We start from the raw sequence: 12,693 nt of genomic DNA on the forward strand, positions 1-12,693 counted from the left end.
TTCGACCCCAACAAAGGCCCCACCCTAAAAAGCAGCTTTTTGGCTACTACGAGGACATCCAGTGGATGCCTGCCTAGTATCTCCAGAACTTCAAAAACATGATGGAGATGGCATTCTGGACGAGCTACAAGACCTTGCATCCATCCGCGTAGTACCCCAAGTCGCGGTATGATTTTGTCTGCACATACTCCCTCTATTATAGCTGATTCTTCTTGCCAGCTCCGAGGACGAGCCTAAATTAGGGAGGGGGTATGTTAACCACCTTATTTTATTTTATTTTAAAGTGTGGTTATGTAAACCGTGCTAAGCGCTTCATGTAAAAGATATATGGGATGACCGAGCTTACGATTTGTGTAATGCCGGCTATGAGCATAAGCCTAGGTGTACATAGAGCTAAAAGAACCAATTTTGGATCCCCAATTGTTAAATGGGCAACCAGCCATTTTAAAAAGAGAGCTCATGTATATAAGTGACAAAATATGAAAAGAGACAATCCCATTATCACAATTGAGTTTTGCTCTCTCTCTCTCTCTCTCTCTCCCTCTCGTGGCTATAGTGGCTATGGTGGTAAGCTTGTGTGTATGCTTGCTTGGTTGTGTGTGTGTGCATATAGGTGATGTTCTCTTTACTTGCCTCTGCTTCCTCTTCTTCTTCTTGATCTCTCTCTTAGCTTCACTCTTGCACACATGAAGGCATTGAGTAGGAGTTGAGCTCACCATAGCTCCTTCTCTCAGTACTCCCCGCCTAGCTTGAGGAAAGCTCCACTTGGGTGACACAAGTGGTGGTGGAGTGAGCCCCTAGCAGCTTCACATCGAGGATTTAACCCTCATTAGGGTTGGCGAAGTGCTAGTCCCCGAACTAACCGTTGCATTGTCTCCTTCCTCTTCTCTTCTTCTTCTCTCATGCAAGAAAGTATGCTGAACACACACTACTAGGTATTACATGCAAGTGTGAATGATGCTCCAAAGGAGATATTCCCATGACACCCAACTCTTGAGTCATATGGCCCCAAGAAGCACCAAAACATGTCCAAACGGGCTTACAGTGTACGTTACATGGCCCCATGTTCATGGTACATGTTTTTGGGCTCAATACTTGGATGATCATAGGTTTGGCTAACAATCTGCTAACGTAGATTGACCATATCCCAAAAGGCTATTTATAGGACTTTTCTATCATACCTTCATTGTATTGCACTCTTGCATCCATACAACCTTGATATCAATGCTTCATCTCCATCCATTGAAGCTCTCTTCAAGATATCACATAGGTGCATAACAATAATGCATGTGTTATAAGCAATTTTTGATAGTGAATCAATATTATTATCCATCTCTATCATTTGTGTTTTAGTTTTGCACTTGCACACACGTGCATGTGCAGGTTTTGGAAGGAAAGGAACTGTTCTCAAATTTGAAATTTCTTTAGCATCCTACACTCACTTGTAGTTTGCTTCATCACCACCCCTCCTCCACCTCATGCATCTTACACAAAAACATGACTAAGACATGTCACATGAAATAAGAGATTAGGAGTTGTTTTTCAATTTATTGGGAAAAAGTGTGTTTGCGCTCACCCATGGCTTATTTTTTATTCTCAAGCACAAGCAAGAGACAAAAAGTGTAGAAAATTCAACCTACAAGCTAGACTACAACATCGAATATGTGACTTGTACCAAAAATACAAGCTAGACTACATGAAAAAATCATGTCTTTCATCAAAAATACTAAAAAGTGCACTTTTTTACAATGTACAAATGTAGATACATTGTACTCAAAGGTTACCTTGCTAGTAACAATTATGGTTCCTACAGCTAGCTTGTGTGTGTGAGAGTGTTACACATGGCAAAGAGTTCATAGCAAGAGAGGTGACATTGAACAACTCTCTCTCTCTCTCTCTCTCTTTCTCTCTCTCTTTCTCTCTCTCTCTCTCTCTCTCTCACACACACACAAACACACATAAATATGTATATTATCTTCAAAGTAGACCTTTTTCAACCCCCCCAAAAAAAACTAATGTTTCCTTATATTACCACGTGGTTAATTTGAGAGGGCAAAGAATGAAACCTCGGCTTTTTATTTCCCAATGTGCCTTAAATATCAAAGAGTCCTTTTGAGAAGAAGTAAATAGCACACCTCAATTTTCTCTCTCCACAATCGTAGAAAGAATGCTTATAGCTAAAGAATAAAAGGCCTTTTTCTTGCAATTCTTTCTCATAAAGATATTGTCTCAAGTGGTTTGGGTAGTTTAGATTGAATTTATGTACAAGATCAACCACGTTCATAAGAAAACCTTTACTTTCAATAGGCTATCTTGTATGTCTGACAAATCTTGACATGAGGATTTTTTTTTTTGGGTAGTATATTCGTGTTAAAAAACATAACTTTAATATGATGATTTTGACAATGTGCGTTCTAAATTGTGAATAATTTAAATTCGTTTATCCTAACATCTTTCAAAGATTATGAATTATTTTGAGGCAAAAAATGTCAAGGGATCAAGATGACTAGAGAGTCAACACTATCCATAATTATAGCATATAGTATGTGTGTCAAAAGGAGTCCCACATGTGTAGGATATTGTTTTCATAGTTGTCTTATGTATTTTCTAATACTAATTCAAGAATTCTTTTTTTTAACGAGGGTACTAAAATTACCTACCATCACTTTTCACTACGAGAGTGGGTAGATTCGGACCTAACACCTCTTTTTTGGAGACGTGGATGCTACCATTAGAGGCAATTCTGAGAGCGCATAAAATATGGAGGAGCAAAAGATTAAAGATTGTTTTTCTTTTTGTTTTTGATTTTGAGTTCAAAGATTGCGTCGACGGCGTTACCCAGTAGAGTGAATGATCACAACTCCAATGAACACACAGCACAAGGTAGAGTGAATGGCCAACTAAAGCTGACCAGTGCTAAAATTTGCAGCCTTCAATGGGCATCATTGCCCTTCAAAACTTCACAAGAAGCCCACCTTTAGAATCAAGAGGCCACCCCAAGTAATTTGTTCCAAGTACTGGGTTTCAGACGAAGGCGACGGTACCTTGTCACTACAGCCATCAATTCTGAATTTTTTCCAAGTCCCAAGGCACGGTTGCAAATTATAAATCTTTAATAAGTGCTAGTTACATGTGATATTTGATATAAGGCAGCAGCAAGTAGCATAATATATTTACAATTTCCACAACACCTAGAGTTCTTTACTAATTATTGTGTTTTTAAAAGAACATTCCCAAAACTAGTGCTATAAGAATGGTTGCATGAGACGGAATGCTTAAACAAGGCAAAGTAGCAATGGCTTCTGGATTCGTACAAAGAGTCAAGGACGTTGTGGAGATTACTGCTTTCAGCAATGAAAAGCAGTATTCATTTGTTCAATTGAACATGGACACACTGATGAACGAACTGGCAGAGCTCCCATCCCCACATCATAATTAGCTCACTTTGATTATCACATCAGAGCACGTTAAAGTGTAATTTATTTACTGCACACATGGGAACAAAATTGGTCGCAAATAGAGAGGATTAAGCATGCATCAATAATATCTTCTCACCTCGAATCTCTTTACATGGCATCTAATTTCAGTACCCACTGTCACATCCCCTCCCCCAAAAAAAAAAAAACTCGATATAAGTTTAGAATCTTGATTTTCAAGGCAAGGCCCTTTCTTTAAAATATGAGTAATAAATTAAGGGCATGAAGTCTAGTTCATACTAATCAATTGGCCTACAAGTGCCTCTTAAACGAAGTTAACTTGCCTGCTATAGAATAATGTACACGCCACCTCGTGACCAATTCTTCTCAGAGTACAGATAATTTTCAAGAGATATAGTTATATATGTATGTATATATATATACTCCAGATTCTAAACAAATACATAATCTGTATTTCTTGAACGGTTATCCTGAGCCATTTTTGGGCACAGATAGTGGTGGGCAGTCTACCATAACTTTGAAATTTCAGCTGCTCTCAGTAATTGTTAGGCATCTGTTGCATTGACCCATCATTTCAACCGTCCATACAATAAGGCTGAGAGCACTAAAACATCCCTGGCACAAAATACACAAAATGTCAAAATCTCAGATGCAAACACTGCGGCAGCAGCACGAACCTAGCTTCCAACAGGCTGTGTAACACCCTTCGCTTTTGCCGCCGCAGCAGCTGCAGAAGCGGCAGCGGCGGCAGCTGCAGCCCCAGCTGCAGCTGCCGCAGACGGCATGGAGGGGGTAGGCGGGGGGACTGGGGTCGGACTCGTTTGAACTGGTGCTGGTGTAATACTAGGAGAAGAATCAGCTTTTGCAAGCAGTTCCTTAATCTGCTTTCCGGTAAGAGTCTCGTGCTCTAATAGAGCCTTGGCCAACACATGCAACTCCTCCTGATGCGTTGTCAAGATATGCTTTGCGTTTTCATATGCTATCTGCAAAAGCTCCCTAATTTCTTTCTCCACAAGAAGCCGCGTCTCTGTGCTCATGTTGTTGCCATCGTTTGCATAGTCATGTGCCACAAGCCCAACTGCTTTACTCATTCCAAACTTAGTCACCATCAAGCGGGCCAGATCAGTGGCGGATTTGAAGTCGTGAGAAGCTCCGGAAGTAACCTCACTATCTCCAAAGATCAGTTCCTCCGCAGCTCTCCCTCCCATTGCTACATTTAGACGCGCCAACATTTGCTTGCGCGAAAGACTATCCTGGTCTTTGTCGGGAAGCTGTGCCACCATTCCAAGAGACAATCCGCGAGGAACAATGGTGGCCTTATGCACTGCCATGGCACCATCAGTGTGAAGAGCCACGAGGGCATGCCCGCCCTCATGATAAGCTGTAAGTCGCCTCGACTCTTCTGATATCACTGCCGACTTTCTCTCACTACCCATCATGATTTTGTCTTTGGCATATTCCAGCTCCGACATGCCAACCGACTTGGCACCATCCATTGCTGCCTTCAATGCAGCCACGTTTACAAGATTTGCTAGGTCAGCTCCTGAGAAACCGGGTGTCCCTCGGGCAATTATCATAAGGTCCACATCATCTGCTTTCAAAACCTTCAAAACACAAAAGAGCAAAAGCATAAAATCACTGAGATTGCTATGCTCACTCCTATTTAACCACTATTATCGGCATACAGAAATTGACTATTTGCATCGGCGCTCGTGTCCACAAGCACAGTTCATGTGACCAAATAAACAAAACCAGGTCGGGTTTTCAATGACACTTACCTTTGACATATGGGATTCTAAGATCTGCCGGCGACCCTCTACGTCCGGGTTTGGGACCACTACATGGCGATCAAAGCGTCCAGGACGCACAAGTGCCTTGTCAAGGGACTCAGGGAAGTTGGTCGCTGCAATGACTATAATCCCTTCATTCTGCTTAAAACCATCCAGTTCCACTAGAAGTTGATTCAGAGTCATCCTGACATACTGCTGGTCTTTTGGGTTCCGGCTTCCTCCAATCGCATCAATCTCATCCATAAAAACGATACAAGGAGACCTCTTCTTTGCAGCTGCAAACAAATCACGAACCCTTCTTGCCCCTACACCCACAAACATCTCTTCGAACTCGCTACCGCTGCAATAGAAAAACGGGACTCCGGCCTCACCCGCAATGGCACGAGCCAGCATTGTTTTTCCAGTGCCTGGTGGCCCAACTAGTAAAACACCCTTGGGTAGCTTGCCACCCAGCGATGTGAAGCGCTGCGCAGACAAACAGCCAATCACAAACTGCTAACTAATTTTGCATTAACGACACTAATCCAAAACAAGATTTACTAGTGGCATACCTTTGGGTCTCTTAAATAGCATACAATCTCTTCAAGCTCTGCCTTGGCTTCATCCACACCTTTGACATCACTAAACTTGGTATTTGACTCCAAAGTTGGTTGCACCTCCTCATTCAAACCTAGCCCTGCCCACATTAATTAAGATCAAGACACGCCCAAGACAGCACAAAACCATGCCACATCACAAAATCCAAAGAAAGTACCTCACCTTTGCCAATACCTCGGTCCTCAAAAAGGGCTCCGAGTCCGGAAACCAAAAGGAATGCCAAGGCCAAGGTTCTTACAGTCCGCCAGAATTGTTGTTTGAATCCACCCTCAGCACTGACCATATGGATAGGAGAGCTAGCACTTCCTAAAATACCTTCTTTTGTTGCACTACCAATGCTGCCTAGCATTGGCTGAGCAGCACCTGTGAGGGGGGCTGTAGAACCATGCATCTGCCCTCCAACACGAGCTTTGACGCCTGCAACCAGGCGGCACTATAAGATATACACAGGAAAAAGGGATAAAGACCCAGGCCTCATCAAGGATGACGAGGAAGTGTAGTTTTTATGTAGAAAAGGGTTTATTTATTTATTTTTCCTCCTCTTCTTTTTTTTTTTGGGGGGGGGGGGGGAGTGGATGGGTGGGTGGGTTGGTTTGGGTTGGCGCAGACCTTGTTGTAGGGTAGCAAGTAATTCACTCGCATCCAGCTTGTCTACCTTCACCAAAGCTTTCAAATACTCAGCCAGAACACCGGGCCTGTACCATTGATGTGGCTGACTTCTCTCATACCAGCGTATGACATACTCTGGGTCTGTTTTGTTGTACTCTTTCAAAAGTGACACTTCTGCATCGTCCACATTTTGCTTCATCCTTTTTGCCAAATTGCCAATATATCCAGAAACAAAGCGTTTTTGCCCATTATGAGCGCCTGCCCAGCACACAAAACACCTTTGATTTCACCAAACCCACATCTTCTACATTACCTTGAGGTTTTCAACAAAAAATTAAAGCTTTACTAACACAATGGACATAGTAATATGCTAAAGTAGTCTTGTTTCAAGAAAGTCAGGTATGATTAAGCATGACAAATCACTCTAATGTGTTAGCTAACATACTTCCATAATTCAGTGAGAGTTTCCATTGCAGTCCTAAGATTTAAAAATCCTCCACCAGCCGTCAGTCGGTTTCCATGAGCTATCAATTACAGGAAACCGGTGACCTTGCAAGAATGGAAGCTACAGAGCCATTTTCAAAAGGAAAACATGTGATCCACTAGGACTGCCTTGTTGCTGTAGTCTTACTGGTGGTCAAATTTATCTGTTGTGGGAGACATTTCCAGTTGCTTCTAGAGGCTAAAAACCAACCATCCTTCGAGGGACATGAGTCAAACCGGAATGGGAGTGCAATCGGTGTCTGAAAATGTCACGTGCATCGCGCACTTGGATGCCACGTGGTCATATTTGATACCAAGGTGCAGGACCTGGAGTGGAAACGGGTCCCATGTGAGCCCCAGTCTGGGACGTGTGAGCCAGGGTTCCATTCTAAGCGTCCAAGGTCAAGTGTAGAAGTCCTGTACATGGTCTTGGTCAGGTGTGCATTGTCCTGCACATGAGCAATGCCAGTCCATACTGCGAGTCTCCCTTAGGAATGATGTCAGGTGTCTTTTGAGAGTTTGGTTTGCAACCAGTCTAGAAGTATGTAATTGCATGTAGAAGGGGGGTAGCCCTAAGAAAAGGGGTTGTATCCCTTGAACATGGGCACGGGGTAGGCCTTAGGCCACCTAAGGGGGCCAAGATGGCCCATGGCCTTTGCCCTCTAGCCAGGAAGGCTAGGGCATGTGTTGGCCAGCCTTAGGAGGCTGTTGCCCAGTCAGCCAGCCCAAAGAAGGGCTTGGCCGGCCAGCCCATAGGGGCTTGGCCAGCCAGCCGACCTGCCTTAGAGGCCAGCCCAGCCAGGCCGCCAGGGCATATGGCCTGCCCAGCAGGCCATCGCATGGTGCTAGGCAGCAGCCTGGGCACAGCAGAAAAGGGGCAGCCAGCATGATGTGAAATGTGCTGCCCAAAGAGGGACTTTTCAAAATCGTGTAGGAAAAATAAACAGGCCAACTCATGCATGAGCCAGCCAACCAGCGTTAAGAAGGGGCTATAAATAGCCGAGCCTGAAATCCATTCAATCATCTCATAATTCACAAAGGGTTGCTATATTCCAAGGGCCAGGACAGCCAAGGAGAGTGCTACAAACAAGGTGAAGAGTGCAAGTCAAGAACAAATCTTCAAATCTACGGATTTGTGTTATTGTACATCATTCTAATAAAGCAAGTACACCATTCGTGGTGGGGGCCCTACAAAGGGTTTTGGGACCAAATACTCTCTCTCTCTCTCTCTCTCTCTCTCTCTCTCTCTCTCTCTCATGCTTGCACCAAGATGAAGAGATCCCGGATCCCAGATTCAGAACTGAATGCAATCATTGACAAGATGGAGAAACACGTGTTCGCAAGCTCGGAGAAGCTAGAGAAGCACCCTCTAGGCGGATGGGCCAAAGATGGGCTGAAAGTTATCAGAAAAATCCTGATATGCCAAGAAGATGCACAAGATAGGGAAATTAAAGAGCTCAAGGGAGCCCATGCGACCGAAGTGGGAAAATGGAAAGCACAAGTTGAAGACCTCAAGGAGGAACTACATGTATGCAAAGCACAGACGAAAGAATAAGGGGAAATTGCCTCTGCATCCACCGACGCGAGCCTTCAACACTCACCGACGCGAGCCTTCAACACTGACCACTTCTCGGAGTGCTTTGCCTCACATCAACACGAGCCTTCGTCATCGACCGTGCTTCAACTCCGACATCATGTCTACTTCAGAACTAGTCTTTCTTCTCAAAGTCACCTCACATCAAAGGGCTCTTGTACATATTTGCACTCACTATTATATATATATTCACTCACATATTTCATGCTGTGTGATTTTGCTTTGATCTCTCGTACACCTCGTCCTTTCGTCTTTTTGCCCTCACATGGTATCAAAGCTATCGTGAGCAAAGGGATTGAAGACCTAGAGAGCACACAGCAAGGATCGTCTACCCGCACTCCCGGAGGACCAATTCTTCTCATCCATAGTTGATTCTCCAAACTTTGATCTAGAACACACAGAGAATGGGACTTCTTACTAGTGGAGAGCCCCGTTCAAGATCTTGCTTTGGGAGACAATCAACCCATGTACATCCACTCATCTTCACCACCATTGCCATCATGATCGCCCTCTCTGACTTTATCAGATTTTGTTTCTAGAGGCGGATACATTCCTTCTGCCAACGTAGGACCCTAACATCCATCATCTTCTCTCATGGTCCCCTTTGTTGGACTGAGGGAGGATGTGTGAAAACGCGTTTTCATGTGACTATGCTATTATATATATATTCACTCACATATTTCATGCTATGTGGTTTTGCTCTGATCTCTTGTACATCTTGTCATTTCGTCCTTTTGACCTCACACTCACTCCCTCATCATCACCTTCTCGAGCTGCTCTTCTAATTGTCTTGGATTCAACTATCCTCTTAGGTGAAGAAGGTACCCTATAGTGTGATGTTAACTACGTTAACAAATGTTTTATGCCTATCGGGCTGTTTCGGGGCTCATTCACATGATGTAAGGTTTCCACAAACATCCCGAGAAGTGTCAATTCAAGTTGTCTTTGTTCGATTTTAGAGATTAACCTGGCTTATGTCTCTACACACAACAATGTGGTAGATATGTTCACGAAGGCTCTCACGAGTGAAGTTCGAAGCTTTTTGCAAAGCTTTGGGCTTACTGCCATTTGGGGATTGATCAACCACATGATCCCTGTACATATTCACAACATAACTATAGAGGGGATTTGTAGCCATTTACATGGTAGTAATATACCATCATAAGGCCAGATGAATCTAAACTTATGAATAATTTTAAAAGAAAGAAGAGAATCACCAAAAACAAACAAAATTTAAATTTGGGTAGAGCCTACAATCTTTTCTCCTAGGCATGCAGCTCCACTTGCAAACCTTTCACTGCCTAGGTGGTGCTTACAACCATAGTTGCTCCCATCCCACCTACAATGCCAATGGTCTCCTTTGTTTTTGGGCCCCAGAGAGGCTTCCTCCCAACTCCTCAGTGTAGCCTCCCTCATAGAGCAGCCAGCCATCTCCTGTGCATTGTACTTTTGACCCCCTTGGAGGGTTGTAGTTCGCTATTGAGCAAACATTTTTATGTAGACTAATAGAAGGAACTTTTACAGATGCTTCTCAAACATCTATCTTGTGATGTTGCAGCCTCCCTTTAGACAAGCAAGGATTGGGGAGATCCTCCATGTATGGGGGATGGGTGGGTAAGATCTCCCCTTTACATGGGCAGGAGTTATGTCCGTCTAAGGCCCTTAAGAATACAAAGTGAACCATTACAATTGACAAGCATCCTTTATAGTTTTATAGAAAAACAATCAAAAATCCTTTTAACTAATCACTCATGAAAACAACAAACAACTCATGTACCTTCACAACTGGCAGTAAAAGCATCAGCTTGGTATCTTGATGTAGGAACAGCAAAATAACCAGGTGAGGTTATTCGTGGCTTCAACAATCCTCCGCTCTGTCCAAAAAAAAAGGCGCAACAAAATCAGTACATCTTAAAACCATTCTTGTAACCAACCCAAAGACAGAGACAAACAATGTGACTGATTTAATCTTTGCAGCTTCTCAAGATAAGTATCTACAAGATTCTATGTTTGCTGATGTGGCAGAGCTTAGCTGAAGTGGTTATGAAGGCAATGGCATGGACATAAATAGAATCAATGTGGGCACCACATGGTAGACTATATATCTCTCAATGCAGCTTATCTAGATAAGTATCAACAAAATTCAAAGAAAATCTTTGCTCATTGCTAATGTGGCTGATGAGAGGTAAAATCTTTGCTCATTGCTGATGTGGCTGATGAGAGGTGATTACATAGACATGCATCAATGATATTGGCAAGCGAATTGGAAGTTGTCTGCCGTGACACGAAATAGTCATTATGAATTTCAACGCCTCTTCCTACCTTGAACCTGAATAATTGTCGTATTGACACAAAGTCGCATGTTGGTAGACCACAAGCTGAGATGCAAAGCACCCAACTCACCTTTTTAACAAGTTGCCACCAAGCCATTGCTGGTGCAGATAAACAAAGTCTTGGATACCTCTCCCCTTGTTCACAGTTAGAAATCCTTGATACTAGAAATCATGAGATACTACAATAAACCCGACAAAAGAGGTGTCAGAAGCTAGTGATCAAAGGATTATCAAATGGGTTAATCCATAACCAAGGAAAGAATCAAAGTATTAGGCGATAACCCAACGACTTACTCAAAGGGTTGATAAATAAAGGGTTTAATCGAATGGCTAAGACACAACGAAGCTTTCAGTGCGTAATATCCTGAACAATTCCTGATTGCAAGGCGACAGATAAATTTTTCATTCAAAAACCCTAGAAAGCGCCCTTTTCTCCTGCCCATGTCAGAAAACCCTAAGATCATGTAGCAAAGAATTAAGCAATAAAAAGGGGTCGGACAAGACCCCTACAGATGCCCTCTATGTAGAAAACCCTAAGATGAAATCACAGCCCTATGCTGAAAACTAAGAAAACGTGAAAAAAATCGCTTTAGAGTACGATGCCCTCTGCAAAAAGGAAAAAACAAAAGCGTTACTTAAACAGACAGAGAAAACCATACCTGTTTGAGCGAAAAACAAAGGGTTCGCCAGATCCAAGCTTGCTTTCTGCTTTCTGCTTTTCCCAGGCCGCGGGCCGGCCTCTCTCTCTACGTGAAGATAATATCAAAAAACTCTGTCGCCGCCCTCCTCTGTGACCGCCATATCCTGGTTTATATCTTACTTACCCTCACGCATTTGACAATTTGACTGCGAGAGTTCTCATAATAAAACTCTTGAAAACTCAACATTAAAATAATCTCACTCCCTCAAATAGGTGACTTGGCCAACAAAAATTACTTTTCCAATCATGAAAAAAAATATGCCTTTATTTCAAATTTTAAAAATAAGTTTTCTTTTATCTGTGGCTCCTTTTCTCCCTCTCATTTGGCCACTTAAAGAGAGACTAGTTAACTTTGTATTACATTCAAAAAATTTGGCATACCTTTGTCAAAAGGTAAGCCTTAGAAGTAAGTCTCTCATTTGGCCACTTGAACAGAGACTAGTTAACTTTGTATTACATTCAAAAAATTTAGCGTACCTTTGTTAAAAGGTAAGCCTTAGAAGTACGCAATATTTGTTTAAAGTTCAATATTTGTTTAAAGTTCTTACAAGTACACAATATGGGCCCGAAGTGCATAGAAAAATGATAAATCATTATATTTGTTCAGATGATTTTTTGGCCTATCTTGGATTCTAAGGTTAAGCCGAAAATAATTAGCCTCGATCAACATTAATACATTAATAAATATCAAACGTTGTGTCCTCTCTCTCTCTCTCTCTCTCTCTCTCTCTCTCTCTCTCTCTCTCTCTCTCTCTCTCTCTCTCTCTCTCTCTCTCTCTCTATTGTTCCTACGACATTAAAACAGCGTTCTTCACTGGGTGTGTGAGTAAATAAACAAAATGGGCTAACCTTTCTATCACCCATAGATCAGTTAGCTCATGGAGTTGTTATTCAACACGTCTTGTGTTCGAATCTCACTCCTGTCGGATAGATCTTCTTAGGTCTCTTGGGATTGTTCCTATGACATTAAAACAGCGTTCTCTCTCTCTCTCTCTCTCTCTCTCTCTCTCTCTCTCTCTCTCTCTCTCTCTCACACACACACACACACATCCATCCAAGCCAACCTCTCTCTTGCATACAAGGTCCAGGGTGACCTAGTAGTCTCTCTCTCATATGGGTCCAGAGACAACCTCTCTCTCCCTCTCTTATA

General features: G+C 42.7%; 1 protein-coding gene across 2 annotated transcripts; it reads right to left on the reverse strand.

Annotated features, from left to right (window-relative positions):
- Window positions 1-3,666: 3,666 nt before the first annotated feature.
- Window positions 3,667-11,735, reverse strand: LOC147636729 (ATP-dependent zinc metalloprotease FTSH 5, mitochondrial-like). 2 transcript variants are annotated; one of them, XM_086800212.1, is made up of 9 exons: window positions 11,503-11,735; window positions 11,138-11,218; window positions 10,914-11,022; window positions 10,288-10,384; window positions 6,434-6,691; window positions 5,987-6,241; window positions 5,779-5,903; window positions 5,216-5,692; window positions 3,667-5,041 (listed from the first exon to the last, which is right to left on the reverse strand). In XM_086800212.1, the coding sequence occupies exons 3-9, from the start codon at window positions 10,938-10,940 to the stop codon at window positions 4,115-4,117; spliced, it is 2,166 nt and encodes a 721-aa protein (XP_086656338.1). In that variant the 5' UTR covers window positions 10,941-11,022; window positions 11,138-11,218; window positions 11,503-11,735; the 3' UTR covers window positions 3,667-4,114. The 2 variants fall into 2 exon arrangements, with proteins under 2 accessions (XP_086656338.1, XP_086656339.1); XM_086800213.1 differs by having other exon boundaries at window positions 11,138-11,278.
- Between the last annotated feature and the right edge of the window lie 958 nt (window positions 11,736-12,693).

Source organism: Cibotium barometz, chromosome 7 (assembly GCF_041138505.1).
Source record: "Cibotium barometz isolate CiBa-2024 chromosome 7, ASM4113850v1, whole genome shotgun sequence".
In the NCBI taxonomy this organism is placed as follows: domain Eukaryota; kingdom Viridiplantae; phylum Streptophyta; class Polypodiopsida; order Cyatheales; family Cibotiaceae; genus Cibotium; species Cibotium barometz.